General features: G+C 40.8%; 1 protein-coding gene across 2 annotated transcripts in view; it reads right to left on the bottom strand.

Annotated features, from left to right (window-relative positions):
• RASGRF2 (Ras protein specific guanine nucleotide releasing factor 2) overlaps positions 1-21,789 on the bottom strand; it is a 266,077-nt gene that overhangs the window by 143,944 nt on the left and 100,344 nt on the right. For both annotated transcript variants that reach the window (XR_003119799.1, XM_025387425.1), the window contains exons 3-9: positions 19,829-19,976; positions 17,430-17,519; positions 14,590-14,843; positions 8,091-8,170; positions 7,499-7,692; positions 2,421-2,530; positions 1,377-1,495 (exon numbers count right to left, since the gene is read on the bottom strand). Coding sequence is in view for 1 of the 2 variants with exons in the window: in XM_025387425.1 (XP_025243210.1) it covers positions 1,377-1,495; positions 2,421-2,530; positions 7,499-7,692; positions 8,091-8,170; positions 14,590-14,843; positions 17,430-17,519; positions 19,829-19,976 (995 nt within the window). In the remaining variant the exon portion in view is untranslated. The remainder of the gene's footprint in view (positions 1-1,376; positions 1,496-2,420; positions 2,531-7,498; positions 7,693-8,090; positions 8,171-14,589; positions 14,844-17,429; positions 17,520-19,828; positions 19,977-21,789) is intronic.

Genomic DNA, 21,789 nt, shown 5'->3' with positions numbered 1-21,789 from the left:
GAGGAAGAAGAGGAAATTATAAAAGGCTCCTTCGAGGTATCTGATCTGAGCCTGGTGGGACAAGCGGACCTTCGACAGGCACAAAAGAGATGGATAAGGACATTCCCAGCCCCCAGGCTGGGGACAGCGCAAGTAAAGGCACAGAGGCTGGCAGGCAGGAAGCCAATGTGGGGACACAGTCTGTGCAGAGGAATAGAGGAGGCATTACAAGGGCCTGATGTTGCTAGCATTGTATTCCACCCTTATTTAAAGAAAAAAGAATATCTAAAGCCAAAAATGAGAAAAGGAATAATTTCCTAAAATATACTCCCAAACTTTAACATATATGTGGTTTCTCCTTGTAAATAAATAATGGAAAATAGAATGGCATGCATTAAACTTTTAAAGTAGTCTGTGCAAAAATTAATGTGCACAAAACATTGTCTTGTTCTTGAGGAGTAAAAAGAGATTTTAAGCAGTACATTATGGTAGGCAATGGCAACACAAATATCTTCAGATGATATTGGCACATTATAAACAGAAACTACATTAACGATTGAGTTCCAAATTTATGGTCCACTTCTCACCAAATTCAAAATTATAAATGTGTGCAATATATTGTCTCAAATCAACTGCCTGAGGCATTCTCCCCTCCCCCAGAGGACCTAAGCACTAAAAAAATAACTTGGGATGTGGTTTACGTCTTGCATTTTGAAATAACAGCCGAGGAGAAATATGCACTGTCAGGCTGTTGCTTCTCCACAGTTTCCGGCACAAATATCTTCAACTCTTCAAAAGCTTAATTTATCGAGTGATGCCCCCAAAGCACACTCCGCAAACACGACAGCTCCTGTATTACCAAAGCGTGGCAAGGGTCCATCAGAGACATTTCGTCTGGCAACGGGAGTTACCAGTTGAATCAAATTATATCGTGTGGAGCGGATCCGGAAGTGCTGATGAAAAATGGGAACAAGAGACAGCTGTTTTCACTTCGGACATGGTCCCCAGTCTTATGTGAAAGGGCTTTGAGTAACGCAAGTTTCTCCTGAGCCTTGGCCTGGGTATCGTCAGCACTTGGCACTGCCACGGCCGTGGGCCAGGCCGACCGGTCCTCCTTGGAGCTGCAGAGAATGTCCGGGCCGCTGAGGAGGAGCGTCCAGTCAGAATGTAACTGCCTGCCCCACTCGTGCTTTACTATGATTGTGTTGCTGTTTTTCATGGTCCCTGAAAAGAAACAGCACAAAGGTGGGCCTCAACCACCGCCTCGGCGAAGGCCGTGGGGGGTCCTGCGGGCACCGCACCCGTCACGCCTGCTCAGAACGCCTTCCGGGGTGCGCCGAGATCATGTGACAGCCGCACAGCGCATCCGGTCGCGGGTCCATTTCACAAGGACTTACCTTGGCGGATGAACGTTTGGCTGGTGTCCAGCAAGATGTCACAGCCCTCCACGATCATTCTTTCGATGGCAAGGTTTTTCCTTATGTTTTCAGTGTCGCTGACTTCATCGTGCATTACTCTGTGACACAACACAGACAGGATCACAGTAAGAGATTTTCTGTTTCCCTAGCATGTAGGCAAAGAAGAGCTCCATCTGAGAAGCTCGGTTTCAAGCTTGTATTGACTGAACCGGGGCTTTGGGGGAAATAGACTGGATCTGTCCAGGCTTCAACAGGCCATAACCCAAAGCAACACCAATGTGCCTCATGATTCTAAACAGTAAATGGGTCAGCAATTACGAGCATCCTGGGCATGTCTGCTTCCAAGTGCAACAGGAAAGCAACATGTCATTTTGTGGCCAGATCCCGGTATTGAAATTAGGGGGTCATTTCTTGGAGGCAGTCTAAATAAGAGACCTTTAGACCATTTATCCCATATAAGCTAAAGTAACACAAACATAAATAAGTGCTTATAACAATGAAAAGTCACTGAGAAATGCAAACTGTACCTTCTCTAAATTCTTGCCAAATATGAATACAAAATGCAACTGAGAGTCTTTTGTTGTTGAGACAGGGTCTTGCTATGTTGCCCAGGCTGGTCTCAAACTCCTGGGCTTAAGTAATCATCACCCCTTGCACCCTTGTCTAAGCCTCCCGAGTAGCTGGGACTACAGGTGCATGCCACCACACCTGGCTATCTTTTTTTTTTTTTTAATGCTGAAAGAAACATGAACATTTCCAAACTTAAACCAAAATACACCTAATCTGAATTACATAAATTCACATGCTATAAGAACATTTTCCAAGATATGTATTTTTCTTGGTTCAAATGAATGTGAATGATGATTCAGTATCGCCCCACAAGCTAGTATTTAACTTTGAGGTCAATCTGAGAAGCTGGATTTGTTCTGCTGCTTCTTCCTTGGAACATATACAGGAGGTTTCTGCAAGAGACTAACTTGCTGCTTTCCTCTCCCAAGCCTTTATTATGAGTTCTTGGCGTACCTGGACAGTTCCTCTAGCTTTGATTTGGCAAACTCCAGGCTTTTCCTTTCCACATGCTCATGGGGTGTGTGAGCGAGGAGCTCATGGAGTGTGATGATATATCTGGGGATCTAGATGCAAACAGAGGCCAGTGTGAGCAAGACGTCAGGGTGGGTGCAGGGCACATGCTCCACAGGGCCATCATTGCTTCAGGCAGCTTGTCTTTACTCTCCCACTTTTGACTGTTTTACACATTTTTTAAAAAAAGAAATACAAATAAAATGTACTACACTTCACACTTCATGCACACCAAAAAGACTTCACCAAGAATACATGGAAAGGTGGAAATTATTGAAATGTTATGGTACAAAGAGATGGTTGTTTAATTTTTTTTTACATAATCATACACTTTTGAATCATAGTTTTTGAAAACTGGTTCAGAGGGAAACAGACATAGCTATCATCAAGTCACTTGAGTCTGTATTTTAGATATATGAGTCCATTTGCAATGTTTTTAAATCAACAATCCCACTGCACTATTCTCTCTAAGAATTAAAACTTGAGAGAAGACATGTTCACCTTTATTACTTTGTTTCTACTTCATCTCAATTCATCTCCTTGCAGTAAAAATTATTGTTTAATTAGGTTATTTATTTGTACTTTTGTTTATTAACAGACTATCTGAATTCTGTCAAAGACAGAAACTCCACCAACCAGAGGAAGATCTTAATAAACCATGGTAGAGATTGAACTTAATTTGTAGTGACACAACATATTTATTGTGGGCTTAATTTGAACAATAACATGCACGAACATCTACCACAACACTGCCCACTGGGGGGTTAGACCGGGTGCTCCAGGCTTTGCCAATGTGTCTAGTCCTCCAACGTCATAAGGATTATGTTTCCATCTTATAGACAGAGAACTAAAATGGGAAGAAGTTTTAGGATTTTACAGATAGAGAACTAAAGTGGGAAGAAGTTTGGTAACTTGCCCAAACTTGCCCCATTGGTGGCCTCACAGTAAAGGGCAGTGTCAACTATAAGCCCAGCTCTGACCAGTGCACTGCCTTCTCTCAGAGCTCACCCTGGGAGCTCTTGTCTGCGGGGACTGAGGTCTCACTCAGCACTTGGAAGGACCTTTAAGAATGAAGAAACTAAAATGGCTTTCCAGGGCCCTGTGTGCGGTTTCTTCCATTCTGTCCTGAAGGGTTGGTGGCCTTACCTAGGGATCTGCTTTGGCTCTTGTGCAAGTGGTGGCCTTCACTGGGCTGCTTACCAATATTTATTGAGTGTCTCCATTTATACACTATGCATAGACACAGCCACCATTAGCACAGACATTGAACTTCAGCTCTGGAATCGTGCCCTAAGGAATGTCATCAAATTAAGATTTCAGGAAGCACAAATAGGCCCCCTTCATCGTGGGAGGCTGGGACACAGGAGAACCCTCCCTTCATAGGATATATGGAGGAGATTTTCTGCTCCTGCCATGAATTTCTCACTAATACAGCCCTTAGGGTTGTCCCACTTGATGAAGACTTCTGGGATAAGAGTGCTTTCAAATATCCTTTTCGTTGGCATAATTGCATGACTGATAAAAGTTTGCCTCTAATTAGTAGTTCCCCAAGAAAATCAAGGCAATCAATAGCTAATGTCCTCAATTTTTCATAGTGAAGGGGACAGATGTAGGAAAGCTTGAGTACTTATAATGCACTGAAAATCCACAAAACTGAGTTTGGTCAATACTCTCATGATCCTTCCTCATTACTTAAATTTCTTTTAAAGTGCTCCCTGGCTAAGATTCAGGTAGATGGATTTGAATTCAGTCTCTGGCCCTTTCCACTTTATGGTGAAAGAAGAAACAAGCACTGAAACTTCCAAAAAGCAGGAAAACTAAGTTCTGCAGAGAAGTGGTCAGCTCTCCAAAGGGCTCATTTGTATCTTCAAGGGCTGATTATAAATCTCTTCCCCCAAAACCAAGAATCATAGGAACTGTCTAAATGAATCATAATTCTGCTTTCAATTATGGAACAAATACTTGTCACTTTATAGACATTAATTAGCTTGCTCTCCAATTACAGTAAATAAGTGGATAGAATAGCAAGTAGCTACTTTCTGGAGAACATCTAACACTGCTGTTCTTGTCAGGAGCAGATTTCACGATCGGCTTACCAATGGACTTTCAACACATACATATCCAAATAAATACATGAGCAGCTGAAGCCAATTTAAGTGGTACCAGCCAAGCCACTGTCTTTAATAAATAAAAATTATGTTAATGACAACATTATTTTCCATAACAAATTTCTTGGTAATACTTGGACTTACTGCTGTGATAGTTCAACTGGGGATAATTTTACTGCATCATCCAAATTCTACAATTTCTCCATGTTTCCATAGTTCAACATAGTTCGATAACAGCAGCAACTGACTAACTCAAAAAAGGGCCCAGAAGGAGGAAGACAATCACCTTCTCTCCTCTTCTACACATACAAGCTAAAGGCTTCCAATTGCCTCTCCTCCTCTCTCTGCCCCTACACTAACTTCTGCCTCCATATCTAGGCTCAAGAAAGTCTGGACAGAGGTCTCTTGGAAGTATAAACTAGGGTCACCTCTTCCATTGTTGGCTTCCAACAAAAAAAAAAGTGAGAACCCTAGCCTCATCCTGAGGTGTCCAGTCTTACAAGGGAGCAAGGCAGACACAGAGAAGTACCACTGCTAATACAGAGAGAAGCAGATACAACTGGACCCTCCAAGGGATTCAAACACCTCCACGACTATTTCACTTTATTAGTGAAAGAACCACAAGGGAACAAGAAGGAGAGAGTGAGCTTAGTAAGCAAAAACCTCTCAGCTTCAGCTTCTAGAAAAGGCAGTTTCCCCCAAGTGTTTTCTAGGGTTATTTCTAGAGAGAAGGCAGAAGAGAGAGGCATCAAGTAAAGAAGACAGAAGGGAAACACCAAGGAGCATGAGGGCCTTGGGCAGAGAACTCTAATGATGTCTCCTATTCAAAATACTTATGGGGAAGCAAACAAAGACAATCCCATGTTCTTTCAGTTTGCTCATTTTTTGCAGTTGGACAATTCTGGCTAAATTCTTTGAGGCTTCTTCCAGAGCTCTGGTTAGACTTGTCTGGCAAAAGCCAGAAAGCCTCAATATCTGACCCAACATTCTAAGGTTTGAAGTTACCACATCCTTGGGGAGGGGGCTCCTAGACTACCACCAAGCTCCTTGTAACACCACATAGTTACCCAACCCAAAACATCAGAACCAGTGTAGTCACCCTAGGATCACCACATCAGAGAGCTAGAGTCTGGAGATAACTAGAGCTCAGCTGCCTCAATTTACAGATTACAAAATAGCTATTTAGTTTGGTTCAATTATTTCCCCTAATGCTATGAGTGAGACATCAGGTCTCCTAAAGATTCCCAGTCCAATGTTCTTTTTATGACATTATAAAAATTCCCTGGGGTCAATCAAAATGCTCAGCCATTGCTACCAGGCTTAGTCTTCAGGAGAGGAAGGGCAGGGCGGTGGGCAAGTATCCCAGCATTTTAAAGAAATCCAAAGACCTTTCCAAGGCCCTACATTTGCTGTATTTGGACACCTCATCTACCGCGAAAGTGCAGTTCTTCAATTTCAAAATATTGAAAAAATCACACCAAGAGGGAATTAAATAGCATGAAGAAAGACATCAGGGAGCTGTCAGGTAGGGAGCTGGTTCCTCTCTGAATGCCCCATGTGTCTTCACGACTCTACCTTTGTATATTCAACTGACTTGGGGTTACTGAACAGATACAACTTGGGGTACTGAATCATAACCTAGAGATATTTGTCAAAAATTCACATAGAATCTCAGAAGAATGTTATACTATATAAGATGTTTCATTGTAAATAAAATCTTAAATTCCAATTATGTAGACAGTTTTTTTAAAAGTCTGAAATCTTTCTTGTGAAATATTTCCTCAGAGGGGCAAAGAGTTCAAACAATTCAGTTCCAAAGGAAAACAAAAACAAAAACCCTATAAAGTTTCACTATACTTAAGTGGTTTTAAATGCATCCTTTTGGTTAAAAATCTGACTAAACTTCTACGGCAACTTCCAGGATTTCGAGTGGGACTGACAAACGTCAAGGCAAACAATTGTGCACCACAGCCACATTTCTTTGTGAGGCTGTGAAAGGATTAGCCAGGGTCAGAGATGCCTGCTCAGGAGGACAAAGCGCTCCACACTAACCATAACACACATGATTAGTAGAATCGGTTTACCACATGACAATTTGGAGGCCTGGCCAGAAGCCACCTAAATTCCACAATGGGAACACTCAATGCTCTTCCAAAAGAACAGAATTGACACTTTTCAAAAGAACAGGAGATTCAATGCACATTTTGGCCTCCCTGGTTCTCACTTCCGGGCTCTTAACAGTAAAGCCCTAGATCCAGGAAAGAATGCAACTGTTCTTGACCCCTTGGGTTGCTCTAGTCCCAAAAGGGGAGACCCTGCGGCCACCTGACTAGTTGCCAAGAGTCCTCAGGTCCCACCCGTGCCTTCTGTTTCCTAAGTCTCCACAGCCGCTGTGACCAGGGAGGTCCTCCTTTTGTTCTCCAGAGCTCCAGCCAAGGGAGACTCAACAGCAACCACGACAGGAAGGGAGGATGGGCCAGAAAACAGAAACCTTCCCAGCAGCCACTCCATCCCCAAGAATCTTTTATGCAACTAGCATAAACTGGAACATTTGCACAGAATCCTATTTCTGTAAACCAAATAATATTTTTAAACATGCTGGAGGAGGAGACTCCATGAAAGAGGTCTGTGTGGAATCTTTCTGTAAAGAGAAAATTGTGCAGCGTTTCAAAAAATCATTCTTGAATTCTTTGCTTCAAAAATGCCTGGTTTTCTTATATCCATTAGATACAGAGAATGTGTGGCACAATATTTGTTTATCTCAGGGTCAAGCTCAATACAACAATAGACGATGCATCTGTGCCATAATTCCTCCCGGGGCACACTTACACATCTCACGCTGGTCACTCTAGGTATCAGTGAAATTGAGGAGCTGGAACCTCTGACTTACAAAATGCATCCCAAGTGACTTACCTGAAACATGGGATAGGTCAAGAATGTCTCCAGCATCCTCCCCTCACAGGCTGGATTGGCTTCATACTGTTTTAAGAGTTTGTCAAAATCTCTGTTTTGCTTACAATTGGCGAGAACTTGCAGGCTGTACTGGTGATTACGTACAAATTCTTGATAAATGTTCAGCATGGGGAGCAAAATATCAAACAGATCAGCTGGAAAGAAACAGTAAACATGGCTGTTTCCCTTGTTGCTTGGTAAATTACCTACACTGGGCAGGAATGGCAAAGAGTAGGTCCCAGCACCAGGTGTCACACATGCATGGAGCTGCAACCCTGATGCCCGAATGATGATCTGGTAGAATGCACTCGTAGGCAGCACTTGACTCCAGCCCCAAATTAACTATGACAGGCCACGGGAAAGAGTCAAAAGGTAACTACTGAAGCAGGGGGCCCAAAGTACCCACAAGGCAAGGAGACAGAATCCCAGGGTATAGAAGCTCACAGGTCAACAGGGTGATGCAAACAGTTTAGGCTGAATAATATTGGAGCTATTTTACTCTAATTGTGGCCACTCTAAAAGAAAATCTTACATCTTTAAAGAAGGCACTTACCTAAAATTAAAGTGGGCCAGTTTGCTATCCTTGCCTTTAGTCCTTGATGAAATATTTCATGAAGAAACATGATTGTTTCACTATTAAAAAAAAAATGGAAAGATAACATAATTTAGTTGCTATAATGTGTTTATTTTGTTTAAAATCCACTGAGTCCTTAAAGCCTTAATATATACATAATATATATGTTCCATAGGGCCTCCAAACTATATCCAATAATAACATGGATTATACTATCCTCTATCAAGCAATTGTGACAGCCTCAGCAAACCCTGATATAACATTCAAATACTAGAGGACAAAAAGCACCAAATCATTGTCACATAACCTTCATCAATTTTTAAGTGAGCTTTCCTCTATTAGAACACAGCACTTCAATCGATAATCAGAAAATTAAAGTTATGACCCTTTTTTCTTTTCATATGTGATTCTAGATAACTCAGGAGAAAGTTTCTCTGTCAGTAAAATGAGTTTTGACAGAAGGAGAGAGGATGAAAAAATCTAGAGCAAAAATTTTGACAAAACTCCACTATAACCACTCCCAAGATACCCAAGACAGAAATGCAAAAGAATCTTCTGAAAAGAGTGAGGCCTACATAGAGATACTAAAATAAGAATGATGTATGAATTGGGGATCTAAATTCCTAAAAGGGCCAAGAAGGGTAATTACCAAAGTCAAAACATCATGTGCTTTCTCCTCATTGGAATTAACCTACTGCAATGAGACTTTGAAGCCTTTTCTGAACTAACACAGTGACATAATCAAATACAGAACTGTTCACCTCAGTGAGATCCCTTGGCTTGTTATTAGTCAAGTTCCATTAAAACAGACATCAAGAAGTCCTTACTATTTCACATGGTCCATGAAATAAAACAGAAATGGTTCCATGAGATTCTAATTTGTTTTTCTTTTATAACAATTTTAACTAAGTAGTGTTTGTTGTTCAAGGATTTCAACCAAATCTACTTTGGCAGGTATTAGAGATTAGTCATTCAATCTATATTCCATCCTCCTTCTAGGTGGAGAGGGGTAGAACTAAAACTACATTTCCCAGACTCCCTTGCAGCTATGGTTCTGGATGTAAACTCAGTTCCACTAATAGACGCACTTGGAAAGACAAGGAAGGCGGAAGTAGGGGGTCATCTTCCTGTTGCTGAAAGTCAGTCATGGAGATGTGAGTGCTTTGGGGCAATGTCAGCACCCAGCCTTAGGATTCTAGTTTCTGGGAACCAGCTTCCAGAGTCTGAGAGGCATCTGTGGCAGCAGCAGTGGTGGCAATGGTTTCCTAACCTCTGGATCACATCTATGTTCTCTGAAAGTCAACAGTTTAAGGACCACTCCCTGACTTTACTCCCCCAGCCTTTCCAACAGATTCTGTAAGCAGTGAATTCCCTCCACTCAGAGAGGGATTTCCCTGTCCTGTGTTGAACACAAACTACTTGATACATCTACCTTCATATTTTGATACCTGCATGGTTAGAAAACAGATGAAACAATTCTGTATATAAATAGGAAGATTACATTTTCTTAACTATAAACCTGTGTTGAAATTCAAAATTATTGAGCTGCCTAGGGCTTAATTTCAAAGGCATGTAAAGGGAATCTAGTTAAACAACAGTAATGATATAAAACTCTTTAAACCTCACCTTTAAAAACACACCTCTTCACATTATGTTAAGTGAAATAAGCCAGGCACAGAAAGACAAATATCACATGTTCTCACTCATATTTGAAAGCTAAAAAAGTTAATCTCATGGAGGTAGTGAATAGAATGGTGGTTACCAGAGGCTAGGAAGGGTAGTGGGGAAGGGGAGGATGAAGAGAGGGTTTGGTGAATGGGTACAACAGTACAGTTAGATAGATGGAATGACTTCTATTATTTGATAGTGCAATAGGGCAGCTATAGTTAACAATAATTTATTTCAAAATATCTAGAAGATTTAGACTGTTCCCAACACAAAAGAAATGATAAATGTTTGAGGTGATGGATATCTCAATTACCCAGATTTGATCATTATACATCATATGTTTATATCAAACTATAAAACATACCTCATAAATATGTACAGCTATTACATATCCATTCCATATTATGTATATGTATTATATAACCATAAAATGTATCCATAAAAATTAAAAATAAAAAATTTAAAAAATATCTTTTCAAATTTCCATCTAAGTCTAGATGTCGTAAATAATTGCTAGTCTATATGAAGAGCTTATGGCTTTACCTTCCAAAGAGAGGCATATCTTGACTCTGAATTTAAACAATACGATAAACCTGGCCTTTCCTGTTTCAGATCAAGTAATCCAGTGGAAACAGAGCCAGAGGCAACCTAAACCAATGTGACACAGCCTCTTAATTCACCTCTAGGTACCACCCTGTTTCTCTGTTCCTCTTTATAGCAGCTCTCCTCAAAAGAGTTTTCAATACCCACCCTCTCCAGTTCCTCTCATTATCAGAGTGTATACCCAGTCCCATCCACTGCCATCGGACCTGTTGAAACCGCACACTTGGTGACTGAAGTATCACCAGAATGCTGTACTGCCTGAGGATCAAGGGCTACCCCCAGGCTCCTTTGGATGTCTCACACACTTGAGAGGAGCCATTGCCAGCAAGCTGGGGAAATCTCTCTCCTTCCTTTTAACAAAAGAAAGCCTAGCTTTTAATCTCACATTATCAGACTACCACTCATCACCCTTGCTTTCTGTACTCATCTACAGACACACCAGTGGCTCTTCCTGATGCCTTGAGATCTGAGCTCTCAGCTTACAGTTGCTCTTTTCTCCAACACTACTCTTGTCATAATTCTTGGGGACTCCAATAGCACACAAACAACATTTCAATATCCTGGCCTCACAGGACCTTGAACTCTTCCTCCAAAGATCTTGTTTTCCATTGACCTCAGTCAACACCCCCTTGATTGTACTCTAGACCTTATCATTGTCAATAGCTGCATCCCTTCCCTATCTCAATTTCAAGCACGACATTCTCTGACTACTCCTAATCTTTCAGTTCACTGCCTTTAGAACCCTGACTCCAAAATTTTTTCACACCATCACGACCTAAATCCCCAGATCCCGCCACCTTTTTATTGGCAAAAACCTCTCATACAAGCACTACTTTCTCTCCTCTGTTTAGATTCCATGGCTCATTATTATAATCTCTTCCTTGTATACACCTTCAACTTCCTTATTCTTTTCTCACTTCATCACAGCAGCCACAACACCAATCCTAATTAATCCCAATCCTCCACCCACTCTGCACCTGCATCCATGCAGCTGAAAGTGGCTAAAGAAAAACATGCAACCATTCTGACTGATCTCACTGGAAAGTCACAACCACTAGCCTAATGAGCTAACACAGGCTCTCAGTGCTGCCCAGCACTAATACAACATTCCTGAATCCATTTACTCCCCTGCCCCAGTTATCACTATTCCACACCTCTTTCTCTCTTCTCCAACTCTGACACTTCCCTCCCATCTGCCCCATCAGCAGATGGCCTTGCCTCCTGACTACAGAAGTGTCCATGTACTATTCCTGCCCTGCCATGCTCCCAGCTAATGACAATCTCCTGACCTGTGCAGCACATTCTGTCCACTTTCGCCTTTGCAAGTTTACTGCTCAGCAATTCCCTCTCTCCTCCATCCTTCTTTTACCCTCTTCATTTGCCTCTAGGTACCACCCTGTTTCTCTTCTCCTCTTTAGAGCAGCCCTTCTCTGAAGAGTTTTCTATACCCACCCTTTTCAATTCCTCTTCTGCCCCACTGCCTGTTCTCTCCTAAGACTCCAGTCAGGCTTTGGTCTCTAATCAAAGTTACCAATAAACTTCGAGTTGTTAAACTTGGAGTTAAACTTGGTCAATTCTAAGTTACTGCTTATTTGACTTTTTTGGCATTGTTGTTGGTTCCCTCTTGCTTTCGTTTCCAGGACAACTCACTCTTCTGGTTTTCATTGACAACTCAGTGGATCCTCTTCACTCTTCTTTGCTGGCTCCTGTTTATCTTCCTGACCTCTAGATGTTGGAATATCCATGCTCCTCTTTTCTTATCCATCTGTACTCACTTGCTTGGTAATAACATTCAGACCAGCAGCTTTAAATACTATCTGTATGCTAGAGGACTCCCAAATTTCTATCTTCGGCCCAGAATCTTCCTCTGAACTCCAAACAAATATCCAATCCCTACTCACTTGACATCTCCACTTAGATGGCTAATAGCATCTCATGCTCAACAGATCCAAGAGAAAACCGTTCATCTTTTCCCCTCAGCCTGTTCTTCACTCAGTCTTTACCATTTAGTAAACAGTAACTCCATCCTTCTAGTTGTCCAGACCAAAAAATGTTGCAATCTTACCTGTCTTTTTGCTTTCTCTTAAAACCCACATCAAACCCATCAGCAAATCCCACTGTTGAGTCCTGATGGATACATAAGCAACAAGGAAGGGACCTCCGGTGGGGGGAAGGCTCCAGGTAGGGGAGAAGAATGAATAATTGTTCTGAGAAACACAACCCATTAGCACAAGGAATGACCTCTTCCACACCTAACCCCCTCTTGCACGACCCTATAAAACTTCCCTCCAGTCCCTGCCTCTCTGCAGACAGCCCCTTCTCTGCTGTGCTGCCCATTCCACCCTTGTAACATGTTTTCACACATTCTCTAACAAATCTGCCTTACTTTATCTACAACGGTTTTGGTACATTCCGTGACACTGGCCCCAGCTAGTCGCACCTGTGACACCTACTGGCTCTGACTTAAAAATACACCCAGAATCCAACTACTTATCACTGCCTCCATTATAATCATCTCTTACTTGGATTACTGAAATAGCTGCCTAACAGGTGTCTCATCTCTCACTTTGTTTATTGAAATAGCCACCTAATTGATCTCCCTACAGACTATTCTCAGCAGAGAAGCCAGAGTGAGCCTTTCAAAAACAGAAGTCACATCACACCCCTTCTCTGCTCAAAACCTGACCAATGTCTCCCTATCTCATTTAGAGTAAAAGTTAATGGCTGTACCATGTCCCACCTTGATAACTCCCTGACTCTTCCCTTCACTGACACTGAGCAGGGAAGGCCCTCAAGCTCACCCGCCGGGCATGTTAAAGCCCCATGGTCCCTGCATGCACAGCTCCCTCTGTTTGCCTCACTCTTCCTCCAGGAACTTCAAGCCTTTGCTCAAATGTCACCTTATCCTTGAAACTTTTCTGAAAACCTGCTATAAAAAACTATGGTACATTCACAGATTGTAATATCATGTCGTGATTTTCTTTAATAGAATGCTCTTTAGGTATCAATATGGAAAGATCTTCAGAAAAAATGTTAAGTGAAACAATAAACTATATGTTAAAGTACATTGCCTTTGTGTAAGAAGAGGGAAAATAAGACTCTATATTCATAGTTTCTTAGATCAAAATTGAAAAACACTGAAAGGATAGATAAGAAACTAGTACAGATATTATGTATAGAAAGTGGCGGCGGGGGGGCGGGCGCGGTGGCTCACACCTGTAATCCCAGCACTTTGGGAGGCCAAGGCGGGCAGATCACAAGGTCAGGAGGTCGAGACCATCCTGGCTAACACGGTGAAACCCCATCTCTACTAAAAATACAAAAAATTAGCCAGGTGTGGTGGTAGGCGCCTGTAGTCCCAGCTACTCAGGAGGCTGAGGCAAGAGAATGGCGTGAACCCGGGAGGCGGAGCTTGCAGTGAGCTGAGATGGTGCCACTGCACTCCAGCCTGGGAGATAGAGCAAGACTCTGCCTCAAAAAAAAAAAAAAAAAAAAAAGTGGGGGGAATCAGGTGGACAGAGACAGGGTGAGAGTGCAACTGCTAAATGTTGTTTTCATGTTATTTTGACTTTTGAACCATGTGAGTGTACTATCTACCCAAAAACAAATAGCTAAAATTCTAAGTAAAACACCTAAACACTCCCTTGTCCCCCTTCTCCCCTTCCCTTCTTTATTTTTCTCCACAGCTCTAATTGCCATATAATATTCTATCTATTTCACTAATGCTGTTCATTGTCTATCTTCCTGCATCGAAATTTAAGTTCCATAAAGGCAGGCATTTTCTGATTTTTCATTGATGAATCCTCAGCAGTAAGGAAACTGAAGATGTACTGAGCAAATAAATTCACCAGAGCTTCTCAGGCCCTGTCTTAGCTTTTGCTCTTCCTAAAATACTTGTGTATAATTAACATGTAAAAACCCATAAATCACTCCATTTTCTTCAGTTTATGAGACAGATTATCTTCCCCAACACACATCTCCACACGACAAGACAATGTATGTCAAATAGAGAAGAAAAAATTAAGAACATTAGATGCCAAGATTCAAGTAAAGATATAAAAATAACAATGGAACACAAATAACAGCTTTCTTATTTTTACTATCATAAACTATCGAGATGAAGTTCTGAGACCTTTTTGAAGACTAAGTAAAAATTCTTGTAGGAAATACAAAGGAGTTTTTCTCTTGGATTTATGCAATGTCAAACCTGTTGAGAAAAATACTGCTGACGTCATCGTGGCTGATGGGGGGCTTCTTGGAGCTGGCGGCCATACGCAGGGGCCGGAGAAAGCCGTTGACCAGGATGTAGAGCTGGTGAACGTACTCTGACTCGGCCTCCACCATGGTGAACACAATCTGGTTTCTCTTCCTCATACTTTCAGCATGGGGAGAGCAAATGTAATCCTGCACAATGGTCTTCCATTTCCTTCTGCACAACCATCCTCTCATGAAGCTCTGAACCTACAGAACAAAAAACCGAAAGGGAATCTGACTAGTTGCAATGGTGATTAATTTATGGACAAGAACATGAAATATAATTAAAAATCAATTTTGCAGAAAATATGAGAGCCTCTAAAATTGATCAGGATTCCCTAGGGATGACGTGAAAAATAACAGGCAAGCCTGAGAAAGTGCACTGGCCTGTGTGTTTCAGCCAATCAACAAACATTTACTGATCATCTTTAAAATGCCCAGGTAAATGCTGGGCACTGAGCAGTCAAGTATATATTATAACCTTTCACTCAGAGGCTCTGCCATTACTTGCAACCACCTTGACCTCTGATTCTCTGTTTCTTCATCTATAAAATAACTGACAGAGCTGGACATGCACAGGCCTGTAGTCCCAGTTACTTGGGAGGCTAAGGTGAGAGGATCCCTTGAGCCCAAGAGTTCAAGTCTATCCTGGGCAACACAGCAAGACCCCATCTCGTGTTTCTCTGTTTTTAATCTCATGTTATCAGACTGCTTTCATTTTTCATGAAATTAAAATAAAATGATTAACAAAAAAATATAAAAGTCCTTTCTAAATATAAAAAATTATAACACCTAGGATTTGTTTTATGATAATTAGGGTTTGTCACTTTAGATGCGGCAGATTCAGCAACAAAGTAGCTTGTAAATTCACATATAATTGAAAGTATTAAATCACTACCAAAGTATCATTATTATCTATTTAACACACCCTTACACTTTTCACTTTTTCCATACTATGTTCTAAATTATCACATATTAAACAATGACCTTTCTTTTGCAATGTCTAAAATTCTCTTGTTTGCCTACCTGTGTTGTCACCATGTTATCAATTTTTATACAGTCATTAAAGTCACTCTACCTCAATAAAAATTAACCACATTTTAACACAATTATGTGGGGATATTATATTCAGATTATTTGAAGAAATCTAACAAAAATTTCCATGAATTATAACCAATTTGAAGTTTTAATCTATGAAGGCAAAAAAAATTATGTTGATATTTGCCAAGATCAGAATAGAGAATGATTCATTCATTGTTAACACTTTTTTCCATGCAGACATTATTTTGAAATACGACATAAAGAACAACAAAGTTGATCTCAAAACCTATTTAACAAGTGCAAAACCTGGTTTAAAAAATTATTTCTATTAAGAAACAAGAAGGTAGAAAAATATTTTTAAAATTTTACCAGTGTTCTTTCATTTAACAGAAATATTTTTTTAAATCATCTTAATCGGATTTTGTGTTAAGTAAAACCTTTCTATTTAGTTGGGCAGGGGGTGCTTGCTGACCAATAGCTGCTTCACTTATTTACTAATAGACCAGTTTCTACCACACACCTGAAAATTGATTTTTATTAATTTTTTCTTTGCCTGCAACTGCATACTATTAAAGGAAAGGCAATAGAATTAATCTTGTTTCCAGACTGACTAGATGGGAATTTTTTTAAAAAAACAAATTAGTCTTATTACACAATACCATAAACCAGTTTAAAAAGTAATAATTTCTAAGCAATGAATAGTGTTATTTTACTTTTATATTTCTGGAAAACTGAAAACATTTGGCTTAGTCCTAAGAATCATTTCTATTTCAAATTCTGAGCAATATTTAAAGGTGTAAAAAAGAATATAAAATAAAATTTAAAATCAATTTTGTAGAAAACACCATAGTCTCTAAAATCGATCAGGATTCCCTAGGGATGACATGAAAAATAACAGGCAAGCCTGAGAAAGTGCACTGGCCTGTGTGTTTCAGCCAATCAACAAACATTTACTGATCATCTTTGAAATGCCCAGGTAAATTTAAAAACTGTAGCACATTAAAGCTGTGTTACAGTGAAGGGGGAATGATTATTAGCATAAAATGAAAGGAATAATAACAAATTTAAAAGAAATAAGATTTGAAGATGCATATCCAGGCAAATTTCCTCAAATATGATGCTTTTCACTTATTATTAACAAAGCTGAGTAAGTGCTTTATATAAGATAATCAGGATCATGGGATCAAAACCTAAATGACAAATCAAAACACAGTGGACTAGAGTGAGAGCCAGCATTTGGTTCATTGCAAAAGTTGTGCAATTATAAATGGCAATAAGAGGGAAAAATCTGCTGATTGTGTGGATGTTAAATAAGAAACAACAATAAAACAGAAATCTAAGCGGATGTGCTGATTTACTCAACCGTCTCACATGCCCAAAAAAATCTTCCTTAAATAGCACTAAAGATTAAAGCTAAAAGAAATATTTTTGAAATGTAATTTAAAAAATATTCCCCCAAAATATGAAAGCCGCACAAAATCAAGAGGTTGAACAGCACTTAATTAACCCCACTGGAGAACACTATTGTCTTCATGCCTGGTTTTGGCATCCTTCCTAGACAGTGTAAAGACATCTGAAGCCTAAATTCTCTAGAGTAGCCATGTCTGGATCACTCTGCAGGGCAAGTCTGGGAGCCACAGCACAGAAACACTAAGGCTGCTCCTGGCTCACGCACAGGGTAGCAAAGACATCACCATAGAACAGACGACTGGTCACCACGCTCCTGCAAAGCTGGAAACCTCCAGGCCCTACCTTTTTAATCTTCTTGATGTCTGGATCTTCATCTTCTTGGTTGCTTTGGTAAGGTCGCATTCGTTCTTTGGTTTTATTAAGAGCAATAATCTGGAACACAAAATTGGTCCATTTCATGACTTGGGAAATGCTAGAATATAGCCATAACACACTGGAAGCTCTGCCTACAGAGGTGGTGCAATGAGATCCTCAGGAAACATCCACGTTTTATGCACCCTCTCTTCCTTTGGTGCTGAGATGGGGGAAACATAAACTTTACCCCAAGCACGGTATCACCAATGGAAGTGTTTATAAGAAGTGACTGTGTAAAGTGTAACCTGGGATCTGGGCTAGCAGAAACGTTAGCCCAAAACTCAGCCCCAGCTGCCAGTGGTGAGAGGCCAAGACCTTGTCAGGAGCCCAGCGATGTGTCCACCCTCTCACCTGAAGGCGGCTGCCTGCAATGCCCTGTGGTCCCCACATGAAGTGACACTCAGCTCAGAGCCCCTAGGTCTGGTCATTGGCCTGTAGTCTTCCAAAGCACATGGCACCCCAGACTCACAGACATCCTTAGGAAAATGGCAACTGCAAAGGGAACTTCAGAGCCCTGGGGCTGGTCCAAGCCAACCAAGAGAATTCCTCAGAAAAGGTAAAAAGGATCAAAATAACCTGGGATCTCTTTATATCTCCAGCTCAGTTCTGTGACCTGTGAGGGGCATTTCAAGACTGGGTGGCCTCTCAACTACACATAGCAGTAAAATTCTCTAGACCAGCACTCAACGGCAGGCTCTTCCAAGCTTAAGAACCTATACAGACCTACTAGCCAGCAATACCCTAAAAGTTAAGAGATCATAATGGCCCCTCTCTAGCTTGTCTTTATATTTTGTCCCCCGTACCAAATCCACCCCTCTGCCATTTTCTGGCAAGGAAGTGGGAAAAGAAAGGGAGTAGGAAATAAATTAATGGCTCCTGTCAAGAGACCACAGAAGACATACCTGCAACTGACAGTTTTTTGCTGCAATCTACATTCAGACTAAAATAGAACATAGTGAAGGCACATAAACACACATAAATATTGAGGAACATCGCCTGGTGTTGAGCTTCTCTCGTGGAGTAAATACCAACCTCTTTAACTGAGCAGACAAGCATCTGCTCTAGCTTACAGTGGCAAAGAAAGAACACGATAAGTTTGTTTTAAATAACAGTGCCTGATATAGTCTTTTAAAATGCAGGTTTGTTAAGTTTTCTGTTGTTGTTTTCACCATATCAGATATCAGGGTCGAACTGGGAAGTTAACAATTGTAATAATATGGTGAACGCCATCTGCAAGTTGTCATCATCAGAGGAGCTGCCACATCCCAGTTGGAAGAAGCTTGTGCCTGTGCTGTCGACACCGGAGGTGATGTGTGCTGGGAGCAGAAGGCGAAAACCCCATCTAGGATTCACAGGGTGTGTCTCAGAGGAAGGTGCAAAGACACAAAAAGGAAAATGTTGTCTGATGACGATAAAAATGACAAGACCATTGCCAAAACGGAGGAGCCTAAACTGTTTCTGTCACTGAGGATACAATTACTAGCAGGTTTCCTTGTGTCCCGTTCCCTTCTTTGAATCTCAGAAGATACCAGTGCATCCCTGGGCAGACAGAGGGAGGAAATCTCATTCCCTGCATTCCTCTCCCATTCTTCAGTGATTGCTTGCTGCCCATGAGGAAGGACAGGACACCGGGAAAGGTACATTCAGGAATCTCTATCTAGTCTGAGGCCTGGGAGGGAGGGAGGACCCAGGCACACACCATGGCTGTAGACTCTAAAACCGCCTTCTGCTCACACTGGGCATCAGCCTCACTATCCGGGGATGCAAGGCCTGAGAAGTTCACACTCTGGCCTGGAGGGAGAGGGAGGCAGGAATTCCAACTCCAGGGAAAAATTCACCCTAGCAAATGTCTTATAGTTTAATCCAAATGTTCTTTTCAAAACTGTGGAGGGGAGAAGGTTAGACTCCTTCAAATCTAAAAGAGTAAAGTATTTCTGAATTCATTTCTGGTCCTCCCTTAGTTGTCATTTTAGACTTTAATGGAATCTATGGCAGACTCATAATTATCATTACTGTAGGGCATCTGAAAACAGTTAAACGCTATAGTCAGTTCTTGAATTTCTGAGCTAATAAAGGGTATCAGGAGAACAAATAACCACCCCTCACCAAAAAAAAGCACATTATCCTGATATGTTCCTGTAGCACGTTTACCTAATCCTAATATAGACATTAGATCCACGTCTAAGTCAGCCCCAGCCATGTATGTTTTGACGTCAGAGGAAGTCAGCCTGGGATTAAAATGTTGCCCTGAATTGGCCTTAAGTAATCATGAGGAAATGACGGTAAAACGTGAAACAATGAGAAGGAATCTATCAACTGGGAAATACCTCTGATTTAAGCCTTTCGATTTCTGTGTCTTGATCTTCAAGTTGATGTCGGAGTTGGTTAGCTGCAATTTTTTCTGTCTCTACGATCTGAACTAGATGAATGTACTTCTGCATTAATACTTCCCTCTCAATCAAAATGTCTGCATAACTTGAGAGAAAATTACACAGTTAGTCATTGAGATATTGTTCTACTATATATAGTTCCATATAGAATATAATATGCTACATTTGAAAAAGAAATGAGCATTATTTATTCAGCTATCTCTACTTAACATAAATGTTAACTTTCAGCTGACATTTGGTATCCTTCAATGATGAATGATTTAAATAATCATTTTACATATCCTTTACTAAGAATTCATTTAATGATACTTGCTACCCAAAAAATCTTACCATAGAAGTGGGTAAAGTACAAAAGAAATTGCAATAGTTTTTAAAAGAAAGTAGTGTGTCTTCTTTAACCAAAAAAACTGAGGTCTTTTGAATTCTGGCACATGGTTTCCAGGGATGCTATTCAAAATATTTCACCAAGTAAGATATCAGCCAATCAAAATAAACCTGCTCCCAAACAGAATGAACGCAGAGACCATTAGAACAGGCACTAACTGGAAAAAAGCTATTATGTCTGTATTAGTGACCACCAACTCTGTTGGGCTGTCTTTAAGGCTGCAAAATCATTGACTGTTTTTAAAGCCAACAGAAATAGAAATTATATTCTAGAAATAAGTTTAGATTATTTGGGCCCTAACTCCTGCAGCCTAGCCTGTATCTATGTCTTTGGTCAAGTATGGTAAAACAAAACTTAACTCTTAGATTTTTACTGATGATATAATTCTGTGGTATCTAAAATTTTGCCTCCAGATCTTCTTGCATCATTCAGGATGATGAAATGAATGTTCTTCCATGCATACCATCTTTCCCCAATGGTATGATAGTAATAATTCATGATAGTTACTATTTATTGAGTGCATAGGATATAGCATACATTATTTCATCTCATCTTCCCAGCAACCCCAGGAGATTTGTGATCCCAATTGCCCAGAGAAGGAATTTGATCTTCACAGACGGAAAGTACTGACCTCAGATCACACAGCTAGTAGGTAGCAGGGCTGGGATTCAAATTAAGGTATGTCTGACCCCAAGTCCATGTTCTTAAACACCAGCTAAACTGCCTCTCTGATGAGAAAGCGCACATTGGACATAAAGAATGTTGCAGCGGAAGTGTTTTGAGATACCTGCCCAAACTTCCACTCACTTACCTCCTCTTTGGAAACTTGGGCCATGGCAAGCCATGTTTATACCACAAAAGCTGCCCTCATGACCACATTAAACCAGCCTAAAAAGAGATAACTGGTGCAAGCTAAACCAAATGGATTCTTTCCCCTTGGAATCTGGGATTGTACCTCTGCCTTATTCGCTTGAACTGCAATAAAATTAACTTGGAAATTCTAGTTGCCATTTTTGGGCAGCCATATTTGGCCACACCCATGCCAAAACAGTCAAAGTGAGTCCGACGAGAGAGAAAAGAATAAGCAGATGTTCAGAAAAGCAAAGACAGGAGAGACAGAAAGTCTGAGACAGAAAGTTAACGGCTACCTGGGCTCCTGTAGCTTTCTAGTTCCTGGGGCCAGGCCCTCGTGACACTGGAATACAACTTTAGCCTGGGGTTTAGGGAGATACTGCAGTGTCTTGCTAATAAACTCTTCCTTTTTTTAACCTAAGCCGGTTTGAGGTTTAGGTTACTTGGTTTGTGTTGCTGGGAATTAAAAGTCTTAAGACACTTCTAAAAATCACAATTTTAGGTCAATTCTCTCAACATCCTCAGCACCTGTATTGTGCATGTTGTTACGGTTAGAGAAGAACCGTGTCAGCAATATTTTCAAGTCACTCGTTCTAAGAAATTACCCAAAGAGACTAGAAAGGGAGGCTATGAAATTACAAGTGACAGGAAGGGAAAAGAA

Source organism: Theropithecus gelada, chromosome 6, assembly GCF_003255815.1.
Source record: "Theropithecus gelada isolate Dixy chromosome 6, Tgel_1.0, whole genome shotgun sequence".
Classification (NCBI taxonomy): domain Eukaryota; kingdom Metazoa; phylum Chordata; class Mammalia; order Primates; family Cercopithecidae; genus Theropithecus; species Theropithecus gelada.
This window is presented reverse-complemented; position numbering and strand designations above follow the sequence as displayed.